Below are 21,145 nucleotides of genomic sequence, written 5' to 3'. Positions count from 1 at the left end.
GCTCTGAGAAAAGCATGAATCTTTGGCTCTGGGGTGCATCTGTGAGGCCAGGACTGCTGGGAAATTTCATAGCTTTGGGTCCAGACTGTAACAACTGCACAGCACTGTTATCCTACACCACCTTAACGTTACGTTTGGAGCTAAGAGTGGAAACTGTTAAAAATAAGAGAAAGAACATATATTGGGACAAGGTAGGTTCTATCTTCCAGAGGAAATTTCAATTTGAAACCATGCAGGTTTTCAATAAATTATGAGTGCATTACTTTGCACCTGGGTGTGACAACACATGTTTGAATCTCTATTCTTCTCTGAAATGCCATTTATCTCTATTCATTATTTTATTATATCCACAGTATTGAGTAAATGCTGTATTTTTCTTTTCTTTTTTTTTTTTTTGGTCAGGCTTGTTCTGAGGCTCAGCTTGCAAGCTGTGCAAGCACTGAGTGTTTTAGACAAATACTTGACACTCCAATTGATTTTTCTGAGACTTTAAGTAAAAAACAACTGGTTTCGGGTGGTAACTGATCAGTCACCATTATAAGTCCTATTTGCCTGGTGATTACATCTTTTTCTGGAGGTAATGTGTAAATGAAGCCCTGAAAGTGATGCTGATCAAAAAACTGCCTTCGTAGATGTTGCAATACTATGAACAGAAAATCACAGACAATTTAATATTTTCCATTCCATTTTTAAATTGCAAGTGAGACAAAATCCACATTCTCTCACACTTCTAGCAGTACTTCACCTCCTTAACCCAAGGCCCTAAACTCTCATTCCTACATCTCTTCACACTGATAAACACTCCTCTCCTATAACATATGCCCCTACCACAGACAGTGTTCCAAATCTGTTCTCTCTTCATCCTATGCTTCCACCAAATTAGGTCTTAATTGTGATGAGAAAGACTGTGTTCCCTGTGTCCAGGTCACCTTGCTTGCACATTTTCACCTGGAAAAGCAGATCTCAGCATCTCCTGACTTCCTGCAGGTGCATCTGATCTTGCAAAGTAACGAGGACTACAAACTGTACCTATGAAATGGAAAGGCAGACAGTGTGCTGGCAAGTGTGTCTGAACTGTCTGTGAGCTCCCCTGCTTCATGAGGACATCTGGTCTCTTCTGCCATGTGCCATTCACATAAACAAGTAATGAAGCTGCAGTGTGGTGGGAGCATTCTGAGCAGAATGAACTGGGCTCAGCTTAGTAAGCTGCACAACACACAGACCTGAAGCAAAAAGATGGAGTAGTCTACTCTTCAAACAGCACGGAGGAGAAGAATTTGAACTAGCTTTAAATGTGTTAGTTCATGTTCTGAAAACCTTCTAGGTATAGAAGTATGAAGCTTAGCCCTGGTTATTTACTGGAAGCAGGGTCAATTAGAGGAGCTCTGAAGTGATGTAGATTAACCAATTCCAGAAGTCAGGATTTCACTCACAGCTAGCTTAGCTATCTCTGTAATGTGCTACACGTCAATGCAAACATGACCCTGGCCTTAAAAACCTCTCAAGTAAACCATTTGCACTGACTCTACTGAGAGATAAAGGCACAGGAAACTTGCAGGCTGAAGCCCTTATTGGAAAACAGGAACCAGATTTAGCCACTGGAACACTGGATTTCTTCAGTGCCAGCATTGGCAGTGTAGAAGTCCCTCAGACAAGTCTAAAGCTTGGTATAAGAGCATTCTTCAATCAGGATACAACCATATTTCACAACCCAAAGAAAGCATTTTTAAAACAAAATTGTTCCATTTACTTTTGGTAATAGCAATATAAATTGAGAAGTTCCCTCATGACCTTGAAAATAAATGAAGAATTTTTTGAGAGTACTGCACTGGTGATTTTATTTCCTATTACAATAAGTGGTCCTGCAAATACACGTCATTTTTTATTCATTTTAAGTGGAACTTTATGCTATATCCAACACTGATTGCATGGTATCTGTACATCGAGATCTAATGTTACTACTCAACGTAGGAAATAGCTGACTGGAATGGAGGTCAGATTTGCAGAGGCTTGGAGCAATCTGCAGGATTACTCTGTTCAGTCAAACCTCAGTACCACACTACAAACATTTTCATGTAGTCCATGTGAGGAAAATCATTCAAGGATTGTTTTAAAATTATTTATTGCAACTATTTTTGTATCATTTCCATCCTCCAAAACTTACTACTTAGTAAATGAGGGGAAAAACTGAAACTCGTCCACGTGGCTATTCTAGGTCAAAACATGCCACGTTTTTATGCCTGATGGCCTCCACACAAGCTAAGTAAATGATTTAATTCCAGTCCCCTCTCCAAGACATAAAATTCTCACTACTGTGCTTGCATGGCTGTGATACACTACTACACTTTGACAATGTGGCGTTTTCATATATTGAAAAGCTGTCACCAGCACTGTGGGGTTTAGGCAGGAGGCAACAGGAACTTTAATAGGAAAATGCAGCCTGGAAGGTGAAAAAGAGATATCTTATTCAGTTAGGTGATTCCTGTTGAGTAACTTAGCAATTTGGATCGCTGTGGTAAGATACGGACCTGCCAGTAGAGTCTGAACCATTGGAGGATAGTAGGAGGGTGAGAAGTTGCCAAGACATTCTTAGACATGATTAGGGACTGTCACTCTCCCAGTACCTTTTTACAGTCCCAGTACATGAATGACAAATGCTAAATATGCAACAAACATAGTAAGCACATGACATATGCATTACTACTTATACTATGAGCATGAGGGCAGACCAAGTAACATGCATGTGTGGTCATTTTTACCTTGGCATGATTATAAATATCCACGCAGTTTTCTGTATTAATGCTTTTTGCACAAATGATCTCACAGTGTCGTTGTAAAGCTTCAAGCTGGAAAAATTTAGCAGCAGAGAGAAGCTAAAAAAATAGGAAAGAAAGAATAGTCAAAACTGCTGAGCAATACACATTCAGAGCTTGATTCTTTACCGCTTCATTATAGTTTTTCTCTGCCCCTGCTTCAGTCTGAGTTAAAGCACTGACCCCTGGCAGTCAGTCAGAATGAGAGGGTTGCTGTAGTCTCCTCTAGATCCTGCTGTGAGAAGGTGGACATAGAGGGACCACCACAGCCTGTTCAGGTCCATATGCTGGCCTTGGGACAGGGATTTGTGTGTGTGTCAAGAAGAGGCAGATTGGAGGGTCCTTGTCACTCTGCTAATGTGCAAATAGGGATCTGCAGCTACATTCCAGGAAATGAAGGTTTGGATTCAACTGTTCCTCAAGATCTGGCTGAAACTGAACACCTGGGTTTGATGTGAGGATGTCAGCAGAAGGGCCAGGACCGTGAGAATAGAAGAATTCAAACCAGATGACAATAACCACCCTAGGTAGTCTTAAAAACCTAGAGAGGCAATAAACTTCAAACTTCTCACCTCAGAAGGCTCAGGGAAACGGAGTCAGGTCTCCACATGCTCCTTGCTCTGTCTCATCAGCAGCAGTAAGGTTATGTCTAGGCCATGGGTTTGAAATGCTACCTGGCTCCAAATGACTGAGAACCAGCTTGATGTGAGGCCACCACTAACATGAGGGTTGTGCATCCGTAACACTACACTCTTGTGCCATCAGGACTCACACTGACCTTTCTCTTTGGTCCCATGCCCACCCAGGGTAGGCAGCCTGGACTGGCACTGCTCTGGAGATCTCTGCATGGCACAGTGAACATAACCTGAAGCCTGCAGCATGAAAACCTGGCTTAAATTGTGCCTTCTCCAGCTGATTTCCATTGGATTGCCCCTAATGCTCCTTTCCTGTCCTCTTACAGTTGGGGGAGTTAGCTTCATTTTCTGATTTTCTGCAGTCCTCATTGCTTCTGGCTCTCTGCTCTGGTTTAGAAAGCAGACTGAGTTTCTTCACTGCTTTACACCTTGCTCTAACCCAGGAAGGTCCTTTCAGGCTGAGCTGGTCACAGGTTCTGGTGTTTATAAGGGCTTTACCAACACAGACCTCAGGACAGTCTTCTCATGATTCCCAGAATGGCCCTTACACTTCTAGCTCGGAGCGCTGGGGAACAAAACCCTCAAACTACCATAACATTATTCTTACTTCCCCTATGCAGTCCATTCAAGTTCTGCTTTAGTCCCATAAATAAATCCAAGTGCTGGAAATCTGCAGTGCTGATGTGATAGCAGCCAGCTGGCCTCAATTATGAATTGCAGCAAAGATTTCTTTGGAGTATTTCTGGTGCTTCTTGTTATCATATTTGTAATAAGGCAAGTTGCTAAATGCAGTTTTGAAAGATAAAGCTAAATCCTATTCCAGCTGCCTCTGTGGCTCAAGCAGTCACGTGCTGGTTTGTAATTACTTTAAACTGTGAGGAACCGTAGCCAGATCTGTTATCAACAGATCAATCAATCAGCCATACATTCTGGAGTCACAGAAGTTTTGAGATGCAGAAAAGTAGAGCAAGCAGCCAGCTGAACTGCAGCACCAACTTTTTAACAACCTAGGTGATTATGTATGCATCACTACAAAGCCATTGCGCTTTTTAGTCTGAAACTCTCCTTATTTCAGAAAGGGCCAGGAATTTAAGGAGCTGTTTTCAAATTGTGAATGAGAGAATCAGTGACCTTTTCCTGTACAACTCAGAAAGTCAGTGTGGGTCCACCATCTGCAGTGCACAGGGATGATCTCAGTCCTGACCAGTTTCATCCTCTGGTTGCCAGCAAGATTCATATACGGATGTCCCTGCATCCATCATAACTGCTTCGTTTCGGCCACTTTGTACCCCAAAGAAAAACAGTTCCCAATTTACAGTTAGTGGTATTTTGGTAACAGTCAAACCCCACATCAGTGCTCTGGACAGCAGTGTCATAGAGAGCTCTGGGGCTCTTCAGCCTGGAGAAGAAAAGGCTCTGGGGAGACCTTATAGTGGCCATCTACTACCTAAAGGAGACCTACAGGAAAGTTGGGGAGAGACCTTTTGTAGGGCATATAGTGACTGGATGAGGGGAAATAGTTTTAAACTGGAAGAAGGCAGATTTAGACTAGGTATTAGGAAGAAATTCTTTACTGTGAGGGTGGTAAGATACTGGAACAAACTGCCCACCAAGGTTGTGGATACCCCCATCCTTAAGGCATTCAAGACCAGGCTGGATGGGGCTTTGAGCAGCCTGGTCTACTGGGAAGTTTCTCCGCCGACAGTGGGGGGGTTGAACTAGAAGATCTTAAAGGTCCCTTCCAACCCAAACTATTCTATCACTCTATGACAGGGACAGATTAACTCATGTAGGCAATAATAAAAGATCACAGGGGCAGTAGCTCTTATTTTAGCCCTTATTGTCCTGTATCCCTTTTGGCTACCATTAGTTAATTGTCAACAGGAAAGCTCCTGAGTGACTACCACAGATTTGCTCTAATCTATCTTAGTTTCTGTTGAATTGGAATTGTTAAGTGGATCAGAGATGGTAATGACAGCATACAGTATCCGGAAGAGAAGGATCTAACATCCATAGAGGTTATGGACATGTGATTATGCTGAAGTTTCAATCAGTTCCAGAGGGCTTGGTGTGGGTACTGCAAATGGGCACAATGGCAATGGACTTTAACACACAGTAAGAAAGTAGCAAATAATTATCTCAGGAAGAAAGATATGAACACATAAGCCTGGGCTAATAAGCCAAAAGTAAGAGTGTTGTAGAGAAGCTCACTGGCCCAACTCAACAGAGCACCTCACCTACAGGCTGAGAGACAGAAAAGACAGAGTATTATGCTGCTGGGAGCTGTTTCCAGATATGCTGCTGAGAATAGTTTCCAGATACTGGTAACACCTGCTTTGCATTTCCTTGAAAGAGCCTCACAAATCATCTCAGTAGATATTTTTATTTCAGACAAACTATTTTGTTTGGTGATCTTTATTTTTCTACCTGGGCACTCTGGGCACTCAGCGGGAGGCAGTGATGTCTCTCACAGGAGTGCTCATGTCTTGCCCAGTTGTCAGGTACCCTTGGGTAAACCGTAAACAGATCATTTAGCATTGTTCTCCCTGAAATTAACCTAAATGTATCTTACCTCCATAATTTCATTGTTTTTAATCAAGAGTGACTCTGCACCTCCATAATACAGATACTGCATAACCAACTGTAACAAAACAAAGGCAGTGTTTATAAAAAACAGTCAACGACAAAGGAAGAAAGGAATGATGTAGAGATTGCAGATAACACCAGAGGCTCTCCAACATCACTAAGGATACGTAAATAAAACTGGCCAAATCCTCCTAATTTCAACATACATTTGGTTATTCTCTCTCTCTCCCTGCACAGTTCAATAGTTCTTTCTCATGGGTATTCTTAACCCTTGCCAGCCAGGTTGTCCATGCTTTTTCTTGAAGCCTAAACATTGTGCAGAAAGCTGGTTAATTCATTCTGAGTTTTCAATGTCTTTTCCAATGTGTACAGTGCATCATTTATTCAGGATAATAAAGCATATATAACGATTATTCCTTTATTCCCCCCGTGGCAATGGGACCAACACCTCCACTCAGCTGTGTGAGGGCATGCATGGGTGACAATAAATAATTGTGGAGGCTTTGCACTGCAATACGAGACAACTAAGATCTCTCTGCAGTGAGCTTCCAGCAGGTTTAAAGTCACTGTAGTGAGCTGGGAAATATCTTCATCTGTAACAGCTGATACATGGAACTGCCTGGGCTCTGACTCAAGGGAAGTGAAGCATATACAAGTATATGCTACAGAAAATACTCTGTATTTTCGTGGCAAAAAAAAATTGATTGAACAACATTGCTAAAGAAGCAAATGAACTGTGCCTGGAAGCCTGTCCATTAAATACAGAAAAAGTCAGCAAGAGAAAAAAGAACCAAGTACTTCCCGATGACATGCTCTGCTTTATCTGCATACCCTGTGTAAGTGAAATGTATGCTATTGAATCTGGTTGGGCATGACATTTGCTATCAATAGCACTATGCAGCTTAGTGTATGCAAGGAGATGGATTCTGTGCTCATGAAACCACTACTCTGAGCTATATGCTTATCAAACATACTTGTATTAGTTCAGACAGGGGACGTACAATGTTTCTATGTTCCATTCAAATTCAATGTGAGAACTGACTTTACCTGAAAGATGGGGTACTTCACATAGTTGATCTCAATACAAGTACTATCAGTTGAAGGCTTGCTAGACAGCAATGCTTTAAACCTAAATAGAAAGGAGCAAGATTGAAATACCAGCCCAATTATCTATGTGGAAAACTATGGTAGAGTGGAAGGACAGCATCAGCTCTTGCAAAAACAGTACACTGAAATGAATGGATTTGTCACTGAAATGCATCAGGATTCAGACAGTTACACAAAATAAAGTTCAAATTGAAAGGAAGAAGCCTCTCTTTTAGGAGATTTCAATTTGAAATTTTGGAAAAATACTTCTGATACCACAATAGAAAAAATGCATACAGGAGATTCAGATACCGGAAAGATGCATATCACAAAATCAAACTTCTTGTTTTCTTTTCTTTTTTTTTTGCTTGAAGGAAACATGGTTGTTTAGGAAGTTGCAAATTTAAAACTGTGCACTTAGTTTATTTGAAGATCATTTTTAGCCTATTTATATTATGCTGCTGCAAAAATGTTTTGAACAAAACATTAAAACAACTACATTAAGATTACTGCTTCTACACGGGCTTGATACAATTGTATAAGAAGTGGTAAGAGAGAAAACTAGGTATGCTACTTTTTCTGATTATCAAAACCTGAAATTCAGACATAGGTTTCAAGATAAAAACACTCCTAAAGTTAATTATTGCTAGATATTCTCATTTGATTAGAAGGCGAGTGCACCATCAGAAACATCTGCCCTTGTACCCTCTCTTGTCAATAATTCATCTGACCTTCTAGAGGCAGTGCAAAGTTTAGTTTATCTATCAAGACCAGCATTTGCTGGATGATAACCTCTTCCATACTATCACTGCATTTTAATTAAAATATGGATAACAACTGATTTGATCTTATTAGTGACAAACTCTATTTTGAAGGCAATTTAATAAGCTTAGAGCTAAAGTTCGGATTGTGCTTGCACATCTTTAATTATAAAGTTGTGTACAAATACCGTTTGTGATCAATGTAAAAAAGGAATACTCTTGAAGGCTGAGATGAGTGACCCACATCCAGCCTTCTGAGCACGGGGAGGAAAACGTAAGTACTGCCTTTTGATACAGCATGACATGTTTTATATGCATCTAATTTTATTTAAAAAAATGTAAAATCCCCAGTGAATCAAGTGATAGTAACTTGTTTCTCCTAGAGATTGTGTACATGGATGCAAGACAAGATTTAGCTGCTCATGGAATAAATGACTATTAAGAAGCAAACTATTAAGACTGCTCTATGTTTAAGGGCTGAATAAAGTGATGAGCTCCATGCAAATGTGCCTTGGTAGAATGAAGTCAGCTGCATGGCAAGGAGCGTGGAGCATTTACAGGGTGGGAATCTAGTGATGGAAGCACTTGTTATTGCCCTGCAGATCAATCAGAAATAGGCTGCTGAGATTTGCTGCTTAAGAAAAACTTGAAGATTGAGCCATTAACCCTCAAAGAATCTTAACAACACTAACGAAAATACAAGAACAATACAAAATCAATTTCTATTTTTGCTAAGAAAAGGAAACGTCTCTACATCTTACCGTGGTGATGCAGTAAATAGCAGCACTCTATGTGCATAAAATGGTCTTCCTTCCACCAGAAATGTAACATCTGACATCTCTTTGTTGTTAAGAAAATGGGGATCTAGAATTACAGAAAGGAAAAAAAAAGAAACACACCACCAATAAATTTGGTTTGGAAGAGTTCATGAATGTACATAATATTTTCCTGTTTTGACAAAAGAAGACAATGGTGTAAAAGGATATTGTTTATAATGAGTAAAGCCCATCAAGCTATTTTGGACAGTCTGAGACAGGAGACCTACAGTCAGGCATATGGAGTTCAGACTGAGGAAATTCAAAGTTTTGAAATCTGTGTCGATCTTTGCTGAGATGATGGCTAGCCAGTCCTGCCACAGGGAGCTGGCACAGCTTCCCAGCTCTGTTCCCCAAAGCAAACTGCAGAGAAATACCCTCAGACCATATCCTCACCCTCTCCCAGGGCAGGCAAGACTTTGTGCCAAGGGGAAAAGCGTTCTGGAAATTGGCTCACTTCTTCTCTAGGTCACAGTAAACCAACTTGGCCTCTGCCAGCAGGGCTGGGAGTGCCATGCCGCCACAACGTCACCCACAGCCAACCGCAGGGTTTGAGATATGGACAGACATTTGGTTTCGGGCCCTAGGCTGTGATTTCAGCCTCATTAGCAACAGATCTTTGCAGGTTTACAGTCCCACTCCAGTATCTGATGGTCCTACAGATTTCAGTGGGAATTTAGGACAGGCTAAGCTCAGGGCCTCTCATTTTTCTAGTCCTGCCTTCTGAGTCCACATTTTCTCTGACTTGCACGCTCAGCCTGCAATGTGGATTTCCCACAGCTCTCCTTAGAGAACCAAAGAACCATCTTCAGGTCATGCTTACCTAAGCGAGAGGTCTGCTTGCGCTTAATTTCCACAAGCTTTGGAATGGGGTAGGGTCCGTAGCAATGAGTGAAAATGACGGATAGCTGCTGACTTATCACTTCGTTCTAAGCAAAAGGAAACAAACACAAGCAACACAAACTTAGTATTCAAAGGGAGACATTAGATTATTCTCAAGAGCTGTTTGTTTTGAAGCTGAAAAATATGATTGCTGCAACTTTATTAAAAACCAGAAGTTTGGTATTTATTATAAACCACTTGTTTGTTGCATCCCCTACAGGAAGCAGGTAAAATGGAACGTCCTTTCCTTGCACCTTATTTTCCCAACAAACTCAAACGCCACCATCCCTTCCAAATAAGCCATGTTCCTTTGCCATTTCATTTCATTTTCAAACCTACTTCAATGAAAAATACCTTAATGTTGCTCCTTGGAAAATGGTCATTGCTCATGTTTTAGAAACAGCCAGCATACATTTCCAAGCACGACGTCCTCATATACAGCCCCTCCTTTACAGAATGACAGAAGCATCACAGAATGCCAATGAAGCTCCTCATTTAATCCCAGACATGTCATTAATATGATCTTATACCCCTGGCATTGGTTCTCTGAGGAGACCACCAGAACCTCACAGAATCAGATCCCCGGCTCTACCCAGACTAAACTTCAATGACAGTGAAATGAATTTAGTGCTTAACCACCTGAGTCACATCTGATAGCAGGATTCAAAAGTTCTTGCAGATTTTACCCCAATCTCTGCTGGTACTGGAACTCATCAAATTTGATGGAGCCACACAGCTAATTCCTGAAAATGAAGCTACCATGTTGGTTGGCAATTCCCTTCCATACTGGGAAACCATGAAAAAATGAGATGCTTAGATGGTCCAAGACCAAGGAAGTAAGCAAGTAAGGAAGTAAAATTATAACAATATAAACAATAGAGGAGTTTAGATGTTATACTAAAAATATCTTCAGGCTTATTAAGCAGAAATTGAAGTCTTCCTTCTCTGAGCACATTTCAATTCAGTTCTAAAAGTAGAAATTCCTTAAATCCCACAAGGGATGAGGAGAAGTGGCAGAGATACTGTAATAACTCTTGCACCGTATCTAATTAAACAGGGTGGGAAAAGGAAACGAGCTGTGCCTTCATAGGCACACGCTGATGTCAAAGGAAATTACATGCACTCGCCTGCAGGCAGAAGTTGGCTCCCATTACTACATCAGACATAATATTGAAAGAAATATCGGGATAAGAGAGAGATACTAAGAAATACTGATACCAAGAGAGACCACTCAGCACGGCATGGGAGCAGCCACCAGTGAGGGCTCACTGTTGTGGCTCCAGGACAACGTGGATGCAGTGCCCCAGGAGCATCTCTGTTCAGCGTCAGCAAAGCTGGAGCTCTGCAAATCACTTCACAAAGGGAGTGAATCACAGGGAAAAAAGAAAAGGAAGATTTAAAGCCAGATTTACAGAAGGAAGTGACTCAGCCATTGGGAGGGATGCGGGGAAAGCTCTAGACAGACAGGGCAGAAAGAGCAATTGCTTCTCTGCTCGGAAGGGCTGTGCCGAAGCTGTGCTGGCTGAGTCAGCCAGGGAGGAGCATGTCCAGGGGGATGCCGATTACCAGGGTCTGAGCTGGAGGCAGCAGGCACTAAGATGTCAATAAATACAACACAGGATGAGGCTAATACCGTATTTTGGAGTGAAGGGAAGCTTCTGAAGAGGAGAGGTATAAGAGCAGTGCCTACTTACACATACATATACGTCAAAAATACAAAGCATCTCCTCCTCCCTTGGATGCCCGTGGGAACGCACTGATAATAGAACAGATATCAACCTCCCAGGGCCTCATTAGGAGCCAGAGGTCTCACCCACTGCAGACCAGGAAGTCCAGGTGCATTGAGACTGGGAAGGAATGAGCCTGCCACAGCCATGCACGGTTGGGAAGAGGATCCACACTTGTAACTTGAACTGGCATGATGGACGAGTCAAATGCAAACAAGCCTGGGGAACCTGTCAGTCTCCTCAGCACAAAATGGGTGATGAGCCCTGCCACAGCATGTGGACCCCAGCCCATTGTACAGCCATCTCGCCACTGACTGCCCACAACCCCATTGGGAACTGGTCTAGATTAAGCTCTAATTAACTCAGAATAGGATACAATCATATAAAAGAGGCTTTAGAACACTATGGTGCAGAACAAAGATGGAACAAAAGGAAAAATGACAAAGGAAAGGGAGACTAGGATCAATGAGTCAAAGGAAACAGGGCTATCAAGCAGGCAGAGACACTATGCATCATGGACCTTCAGAGCTCTCACACAGGACACTGCTTTCATTTGGCAGACAGGAGGCTGGAGACCTTTGGCTTCTGTTGATAGATTTAAGAAACACGCTCAGATAGAAAGACAAAGCATTTAAAGTCATCACTAACAAAATATAGCAAGTTTTCTTCCAAAAAGACATGGAAAGGAAGAAAGAACAACTGCTCCCCATGCAAATCTGCACACAGCCAAGCCTCCTAGGGCCTTGGCCCTGGCCCTGCTTCCTGCAGCCTACTGGCATCTCCAATAAAGCAGGCAGAAAGAAACAGCAAGGAGGAGAGATAAAAGGGATGCTTCGTGAAGGGTACAGTCTGCAACAGCATTGCTGGGGAAAAAAAAACCTTGCTTTTCCAGAAGCCCAATGTTTTTTTTCTTGGAGCAAGTTGTGGTCGGCTGCCCGTGAAGCAACTGGAAACAACTACAGGAGACAACAACCTGGTACATCAGAATTGCTCCAGCAAAGAAGATGACATTCCACCGTATGTGCACCAATGTCAAGAAGCTCCAAAGCTGTCTTGGTTACTACATCCAACCCACTTAAGATCTGAACATTATTCTTTCCTGCTTATTCATCACCCTACCAGCTGATTGTGTAAGAACAGCTGTAGGAGCTCTCTGCAGCAGTTGTGGGTGGTGATATCAACACCAGAGAAGCAAACCTGTTTGTTTTCTTGCCATGGTTTGAAGTTAGAAAATATTTTGCCTTGATGCTTGATGCTTGATGCTGAGATCCAGATCAAGGCCAGCTTCCTCTCAGATATGAGCATGCATTTGCAGTCAAAGGGAGCTCCATGTGCATCTGCTTTTATGGGAGGGGGAAGAAAGCTTGGCATAAGATACAATGAAAATATTTACCTAGCCACAGGGTAGTTTACAAATAGGCTAAAGGGAACAGGGAACAACAGTGAATCTTCTTAAGGAGACAATGCTTCCAGCAGAGAGTTGGTTGGTGAGCAAGCAACTTTGCTTTGTAGATACATGCGGCCTCCTGACTTAAAAGCATTCTTCAGAGGAGATCTAACGGAATTCCCCACACTTGAACTGTGAAAGGAATTCATAAATTCTTTTGAAGCAAAGCTGAAGTTTTTCAAATTGCCAGAGCAGAGACAACTGAATGATCTGAGAGGAGGTAAAGAACTGGGTGGGGTATCTTTTCCTGAACGCCCTTCTGATGATGAAGATCTGGCAGCACAACTCAAGAAAGGCTCCTCAAGACTTAGGCACAACCCATGGAAGAGTCTGCTTCATTTCTTCTGACTGGGTTCAAGCTGGCCTAGACATTCTGAAATGTCCTACAAGGTACTGGACATAGCTAGGACATACCAAGTAGTTTTCTCCAGTACCTGCAGAAGATAAGTGTCATCTTGGTGACTCGTGCTACAAAATCTCAAGAAGCAAAACCTAGGCTGGATTCAGAAGTCAGGCTAAGGATTTCCCTTTGCTTTTCCAGCAAGATCACACTTTCCTTTAGTTGCCTCTTCTTCATGGGTTTCCCCAGATTCTCCCTGGGTCGCTCAAATCCCAGGCTAGGAATCCTGACTGGTCTAAGATACCCTGCCACCTCCACCTCAGTGCCTTCTACAGTGGTAACAATTTAGGCTGCTCTTCTTTGCCAACTTAGCCCGAAAATACCAGGCCCTTGAATTCCTCTACCACAAAGCCACAAAAACAAACACGTTGTTAAGCTGAAAAATAACACTCTCATTCTGGGCTCAGTGTTTGTCATTTAATACATATCTGCCCTGTAAGCAGAGAAAGCATGCTGCTCAGGGCACAGGGGTGCTGGCAAAAGTAACTTTTCTCTTGCTGGTCCTGAGGATGCTGGGAGAACCCAGCTCTCTGCTAAACACAGAGAAGCAGAAGTGCTGCTTCCAGTCACCTGTTCTACATGTGGTCCCCAGACACTGTTCGAGCAGTGAAGTCTCAAGATGCCTCAGATCCACTGAGGGGTCATGCATGAACTTCCTTCCATAACAGGCTGGGATGCCTTTGAATTATTCCTCTACTTACCCTCCCTTCTTCCCATAAAGAGTCAATAAGTGCTAAGGCAATAGAAAGGGCTTTTCATAGACCTCCCAAGCTCAAGCACTCAAACTCTGCTACGAGACTTTGTTTGCCATCTCTCTGAATCTTTGTCATCCTTCCCTGGGTGCTTCCGCTACAGTCCTCAAGCATAATTCATTTTTTTACCAGCTGCATCCAAACTGATTAAATTCCGCTTTAGAGGGTCACTCCTAGATGATTAAACAGCACACACATAATTCATATTAGTCAACAGTTGCAAAGGTAGGGAAGCCCCAGAGGTTGAAGACACAGTTAGAGGCAGTGAACTGCATAACAAAATGGGTTTTGTTAGTGCCGGGCTCAAGTCATTCCACTGCAAATACAAACGGAAAGGAATTAATCACAGGTAAGGCACAAATGGACCCTTCAGCTAGCTCTGGGAAAGCTGCCAAGTCTTCCTTTCAAAAGACTCTTTATATCACAGCTGTGCATTGTATGTAAAAAGCTGAGATCCCTGGGCACAGTCTAATCCCTGGGTGAGAGCCCATAACAGGGCAGGTGTCACATCCATGGCAGTTATTTATTGTCAATGAAGAAACGGCTCCTGCCTCTGGCAGGGAAACATTTTAGAAGGCAGACGGAGAGTAGGAAAAAAATAAATCAAACCTGTGTTAGTATGAAACTGAATTTGTGTTATGAAAACACAATACAGGGTTAATAGTTGGTTATTAAAATGCCACTTGGTACCTGGCGTTCACATCTCACACGGAGAATGCATGATGTACACGTGTGGATAACTTGCGTCCTGGTTATTCTGAACTGTTTAGACACAGAAGTACTACAAATGACAATGGGCAACATTACAGACCACTGCAATTTTTCAGTGAAACTTGCTTCAAGAAATTAAGGTCTCAGCCAATAGATCAATCAGTGAGCTCAGGCTGAGCATTAGCTAACACACGGGAGGGTATCAGCCACTCCATGAAACCTGCAAGCGGGCGTTTTAGGATCATGGAGGTCTTCAGGGCTATTTCTATTACTGGTTTTGGTGCGTCTGTCTCCTACGTGTAAAGTCTACATTTTTCTTCACTTAAAATATTCCAACTGTTGACCAAAATATTCAATTTCCAGGTTTTTATTTTTTCAAGAAAAGTGAAATACTACCTGGAGAACAAACAGGGTACCTCTCCCCTATAACCTAAGCCCTTCCTGCAGAAGAGGACAGTCTGGCTTTGTATAGCAAAACCAATTTCATTAAGCCCACCTTTCTTAATAGTCATTTCAACCCACTGTGATGCAAGAATCATGAAGGAGAATTTTTTAACTCCTTCATTTTCCAATGCTATGTTACAGGTCACGTACAGCCTTTAGGGAAAGATGTTGTCTGCTGACCACTGTGCCTGGACTTTGTAGAACACAAAAGCAGAAACTGAGTTTGTTGGCATTACTCTGAGAAACTTTTTCTGATTTTTATTTTAGAGGAATTAAAACTAGAAAGACCACAGCAATAAACAGAACACCCACCCGAAGCTTCAGGCTCTAAACATTGCTGTAACAGAGCAGGCAGGTGTTGTAGGCTTTCCTACTGCTTTTTGTTGCTGGAGCCATCAACATTTTTTTCCAGTAGTTAATGCACTTGTGACAGAGTCTACATGTTACTATTTCTGAAAGGATATATTAAATACTTAACTTTCTAGGAGATTTTGTATTACGTACAACAAAGTCACTGGTTAGAGATTGCTTTGGCTTTTAAATTAAATAGGCCAAAGTTTCTCAAGATACCTACATGCCTGAATTCTTACAGAATTTTTAAAAACTGGCTACTGTTTTAAATTGTTCTTTATTCTAAATAACTGTCAACATGGTATTGATGGCTGTTTTTCAAACAGCTCAACTTTCCAAATAACTGTGCATTCCTGCGGGTTTCTTCAGCTGCCTACAGATGCATATGGAGTGTGTGTGAAGCTCAGCAGGAATTTTAAATTCTGAGGAAACACCTTTGCAAACAGTTTCCTGCATCTTTCATCAAGTCTTAATGCACAGTGTAATCAACACCTCACTAATGAGCTATTTTTTGAAAATAAACTACTAACAGAACCTGATGGGAAGGCTAAACGCTACAGAGAAAGGGCAGTGAAGGACCTACCACGATTTTTCAAGTCGTTTTTGCCCTGGGCGATACACTAGCAGCAATGCTTGTAGTACGAAGCCAAGGTTTCCTGGTATAAAGCTCTTCCAGAGCCAGGCGGGGCTTCATAGAACATTTCAGCATGTGCACTTTATGTACAGTTAACAAACTTTGCCAATACGTTCCCCCAGAGTATTCAAAGAAGTGGCAAATAGCAGCTCCATGCCCATAGCAGGGGTGGGAGGGAGAAGGCTGTGCAAGAGTTTACTTGAAATTGAAAGATTATTTTCTTTCTCCAAGAACTAGGCCATAGACAATCTGATCTAAGTTGCTGCATACAGAAAAAGCAGTGGACAAAACTGGCTCACCACCCAGTACTGCTGTTGACGGAGCTGGCCCATCTGCATGGATGAAGCTGGCTGATTTAATTACAATGTAAACTCACACTGAGCCTCAGAGTGGACATCTAGAACCAACCTATTCCAAATGCTGATGGTTAGACTAGATGATCTGAGAAGCCTTTTCCAATCTTAGCTATTCAGTGATTCTATATGCATGTGGACGTGCAGGACAGCCGCAGGTTTTCTTCCCTTTGGTTGCTGCCCACCATCTTACAAGAATGGCTGTTAGCTGTTATTACATGCAGTTAGCCTACTCTGTGCCCGAGGGTAAGGCCTGAGATCCCTGTGCCTGCCTGTGACTGACCTGCCAGCCGCACCTCAAGCACTACACGTCCATAAATCTGAGTGCTTCCTCCACCAGACTCTTCTTATATTCTCATTTGAGGGGCCCAAACTCAGTGCTGCCACCAGCCCACAATTACAGTCACTAGTCAAGCAGATATGGGGCACTATGACATGGGGCAGGATGTCAATTCAGCTCAGAGACAAGCTCAGGCAGTGCAAACATCAGCCTTGGCTACAGGCAAACAAGAGGGCCCTGTAAGAAGTTTGGAGGGATTCCTCAGGCCATGAAGAATGTGACACAGATACTGACAGGCAGCAAATCAATTGCACCTTCTTTTACAAGATCTCCAATGTCATCTTAGCTTTGAGGGACTTAATTCTGCCCTCTACAGCAGCCCAAGTTTAGCTCAGGGCTACTTGCTCCCAGAAAAGTCTCTCCAGCTTTTGTCACATGCAGCTCTGTCCAAACTAATTTAAGCAGACTGTCCATGAGCTCATCTCCCTCAGAGAGCCAGTCAGTCCCAAAATAAGAGAGCCTTTCCTCCTCATCCAGTGGCCCAAATCCCCTTAGTGAACTACACAGCTTCACTGGAAGTTTTAAATCAGAATTTTGCCTTCTCTTAGGGAAGTGCCCCAAACAGGGCTCTCCAAGTCCCTTCCATCACTGCTGCCTCCCCCGGAACACCTTGCCTGGTCTTTGGTTTGGCAAGGATCCGGGCTGATTGCAGGACAGCAGAGGGGGCAAAGCCATCTGCCTGTTCTTGTAGCTTTTCCTCAGCTGCATGGAAATACTTCATTCCTCCACTCTCAAATCAATTCTGAGCAGAGCAGCTGATAAAAACATTTAAAGGCATGAAAGGAAATGAAAGTGCTCAGTCCTACTGGCCGCCACCAGGAGGCTGGGTACCAAATCCTCATTTGTGCCTTTGGAAGTCTTTCCCCAGGGCTTCAGTGCAGTGGTGATTGACCAAAATGCAATTTATTAACTGTTCTTCCCCTCCTATTTCACAGCTTTAGGAGAGGCAGTAACTCTAGGAACTACAGCTCAGGCAGTTTTGCCTGACTTGCTAATTCTTGTTACCGCTCTGTGTTCCAGCACCAGAGCTTCAGAAAATATTATTTTTGTTTTTCTTTACATCATCCTGTCATATAAATGCCAACCTACTGGGCTCCAGGACATTCCCATCAGTGGTGGTGGCAGAGATCCCATCCAAGCTCTCACATTTGGACCCTAAGACCCTCTAGGTGTGGGTATTAAAAAAAAATAATCTGTAAGACAAAAGGCATTCCTTTTAGCTGGTCATGTCCTTGTAAATAGTACTTTTTCCTTAGTCTTTTCATTTTTACAATATCTGCCCTTTCTTCATATCCTGTGAACCAGTAAGAACATTCTGTCCTACACTGCAAGTGGAAGCTGGGATAGAAGACCCATTTCCTATTCAGAGATATTATCTACGTTTCTGTGCAATTTCTGGAGAGTCTCTCAAGCCAATTACTCAAATTATAAACTGATGTCTGGCTTAGCCAGGTTGTCACAGCTTCTGAGGCTGAGATTGCAACTCTGTAAGGCATTGAAAATCTGCCTGTTTAATTACCTTTGTTTCCTTGTTCAGAAAAGGAGGCTAAGATCTTCTTCCATATCTCAACTCATTAATATTTGTAAATTGTTCTGAGACTGCAGGATAGTTGGGACTACTTATAGGACTGTGAAATGCCATTTCAATTAGGTACGAGCTGTCATGCAATTAAAATATACTGAGCATCACAATGTGTAGCAAATGGGACATCTTGTTTTACATCAGCCAGAGAGCACTAAGTGGCTTTGTGCTTTCTAGTTGCCTATTACATACTTTTTGCCCTGAAAAGCTCATTAAGGAAATGTGTTGGGACATACTGTGATGTCTAGCAACAGTTGTAATCTCAAAGTTCCCGGCCCACAGGAAAAAGGATGCCCACATGGACAAATCAAAATCCTCTCCTGACAACTCCACACAATGCAAAACTTTATAATTCACTGCAGAAAGAGAGGGCCATGAACCACAGCTACAGCCCTTCTGTACCTCTTCAAGGAGATTTCTCTTCTGTGGGTATATACAAAGAACACTATCTGCTCTCAGCATTCCCAGAGGAGCGGATCCTTTGAATCTGTTTTCCTTGTCTGACTTACGTGGAGTGACCAGGGAGAACTTTTATTGTCTCCTTCTCCTGCAAATGAATTTATTTTGATTCCTTCTAGAGAGCTGCTCAGAGTCTGCCCTCATTTATGTCTCTAAGAGCTTTGTGGGAGATCGTTTAGGCAAGACTATGGCAAGAATTCAAGCCATTTGCAGACAATCTGTAAGCCCTTACAGCATCCCCGAATGATTCATTATTTTTCTAAGAATATGAAGCACTGTAAGCACATGTGGTTGTGAATATGCATGCTCACGAAGAGTGAAGATGGGCAGCTCCTTTAGGTCCAGAGGCAGGAACGAAGATCAGCACCGACTTTTTTTATCATACTTTTTCTGTGTGTGTGATGTATCCGTTGCTTTACTCCTCTTCATGTTAGCTTTTAAGTGAACCCAAAGCAGAAGGTAGCAGTCTCATTGGCTGCCATGTCTCCAGAGGACACTCCAGATGACCCAGACTAACCATCTCCAAAAGGTACAATCCTATGTAAATAACTTATTCTACTGACAATCATCTATAAACCAATTGGCTTTGGCTTCAGCCACACAGGAGAACTGCAGCTCAAGCCATCCCTCATCCTAGATTATAGGGCCCAAACTTAATCTCCATTAAGTTTTCCAATACAATTAGTTTTATATTAGCTTTCAAAACAAACAGCACCTTGCTGTCAGTTATTGGATGAACGTGTATCCGAGGATTTGGAATGATTTTCTGAAAGATATCTCTAAATATTCTCCATAAATACCCATGCAATACAAACCAACCTCAAACTATCCCCAAAGGAAAAATTCATGGGAGCAGAAATCAGAACAATTGGTGGGATAAATGTTCAGCACTTGCTCAGGACTGTACTCCAAGCCCGCATCTGCATCAGTATACAACAAATCCATGTAGGCTCTCACTAACTATACTGTGCCTGGAATCCTTTAACATTGAGAGTCTGTACCAGAGCTCTCTTCTTTTCACATTATTTAGGTTATTGCTGTAGGTGCTAAAAATACTTGCTCCTTGCTGTTGCGTGTGGATTTTGGATGAGAAATGTTACTTTCCAGTTTAACAAATAGGAAACTGTACCAACATGTACTCTACCACTAAGAAAAAAACCAACCTTCACTCTCCTTCCTGCTCAATGATCGTCTCTTCTTTGCTGTTTTACTCACATACCTAACAGTACCTTCCTCCCTCAAAAGGTTTTATTAGTCTGACGTATCATTCTGCATGTGTTCTCATGGAAACCCATCTCCTCATAAGTTTAGAAGCCATAATCTCACATGAAGAGAAGAGAAAATAATGTGAGAGGTTAAATAAATCCAAAGCAAAAGTGAGCATTAGCTTTGTTGCATGGTGCTGTAAAACAAGCTGGGTAAAGTTAGTCTCTGGGTTGGTTTGGCTATCAGCAGCTCTTGTGCTGCAGTAACCCTTGTGATTTTAATTTCACCACTATGCATTAGCTCCTGCTGTCTCCTCAGTTCATTGTTAGCATCAGTATTAAGCTGTTGTAGTGGGAGATGTAATTAGCTTGCGTGTTTTTAACCCATGATTCCACAGTAAAGATAAATGAGATACACAGTACAAAAATAATAATCCTATAGAGCTCTAAACAAGCTTTGGGACCACAGTGCAAAAACATTATTGCAGTTTCTGTTGTACAGGATCAGAATGAGGCTGATTTCTTTAGAATACATAATTTATCCTACCTTGCTGGCTTTTAGTATCTCAAACATCAGAGGCAACCCCTGTGTGATGAGCTCTTCTGTGTACTCTTCCTCTTGAATGGACTTGAATTCCTTCAGTAAGCACTGGATGAGGGGTCGTCTGTGCTGCTGGAATGATGTTCGCAAGGACTCCAGCCATGTGTGCAGTGTCCAGGGAACACCTATAGACAGAGGACAGAGCTTACTCCCAGCTCCAGAGTAAGATGTGCTCTTCTACTATTTCTATCTTCACTTGTGTTAATCTTCAGATTTTAAGCAAAAACTGCCAAATAACCCTAGAAATAAAATTCCTATTTACCACAGCTGAGAAGGCGGGTGGTTATCAAGATGTCCCAGACCTAATACACAGAGACTCTCCTCCAAGTGCTAAGGGAAGATTGTGGTCTCTTTGCTCATCTAGCCCTCAGCTTCTCTGCTGAGACTGCCAATTTGAGGTAATTGTTGTGGTGCTCTGCGACACAAAAACCTTTTGGAAACTAGATTTACATGAGCTCATTTCTTCAAATGTGGCCCTGGAGAGCCATTGACTGGAAAAAAAAGATTTTGGTCACTACCTACCTGTATTCAAACTGGTGGTCTTCAGATTACAATTTTCTG

General features: G+C 42.3%; 1 protein-coding gene across 3 annotated transcripts in view; it reads right to left on the bottom strand.

Moving 5' to 3' along the window:
- ABTB3 (ankyrin repeat and BTB domain containing 3) overlaps window positions 1-21,145 on the bottom strand; it is a 180,411-nt gene that overhangs the window by 13,720 nt on the left and 145,546 nt on the right. For all 3 annotated transcript variants that reach the window (XM_052669012.1, XM_052669011.1, XM_052669013.1), the window contains 6 exons: window positions 20,531-20,709; window positions 9,520-9,625; window positions 8,643-8,745; window positions 7,082-7,163; window positions 6,021-6,089; window positions 2,760-2,873 (listed from right to left, as the gene is read on the bottom strand). In XM_052669012.1, the coding sequence (XP_052524972.1) occupies window positions 2,760-2,873; window positions 6,021-6,089; window positions 7,082-7,163; window positions 8,643-8,745; window positions 9,520-9,625; window positions 20,531-20,709 (653 nt within the window). The remainder of the gene's footprint in view (window positions 1-2,759; window positions 2,874-6,020; window positions 6,090-7,081; window positions 7,164-8,642; window positions 8,746-9,519; window positions 9,626-20,530; window positions 20,710-21,145) is intronic.

The sequence above is a fragment of the Tympanuchus pallidicinctus genome, unplaced genomic scaffold (genome assembly GCF_026119805.1).
Source record: "Tympanuchus pallidicinctus isolate F22 unplaced genomic scaffold, pur_lepc_1.0 scaffold8, whole genome shotgun sequence".
Taxonomy (NCBI): domain Eukaryota; kingdom Metazoa; phylum Chordata; class Aves; order Galliformes; family Phasianidae; genus Tympanuchus; species Tympanuchus pallidicinctus.
This window is presented reverse-complemented; position numbering and strand designations above follow the sequence as displayed.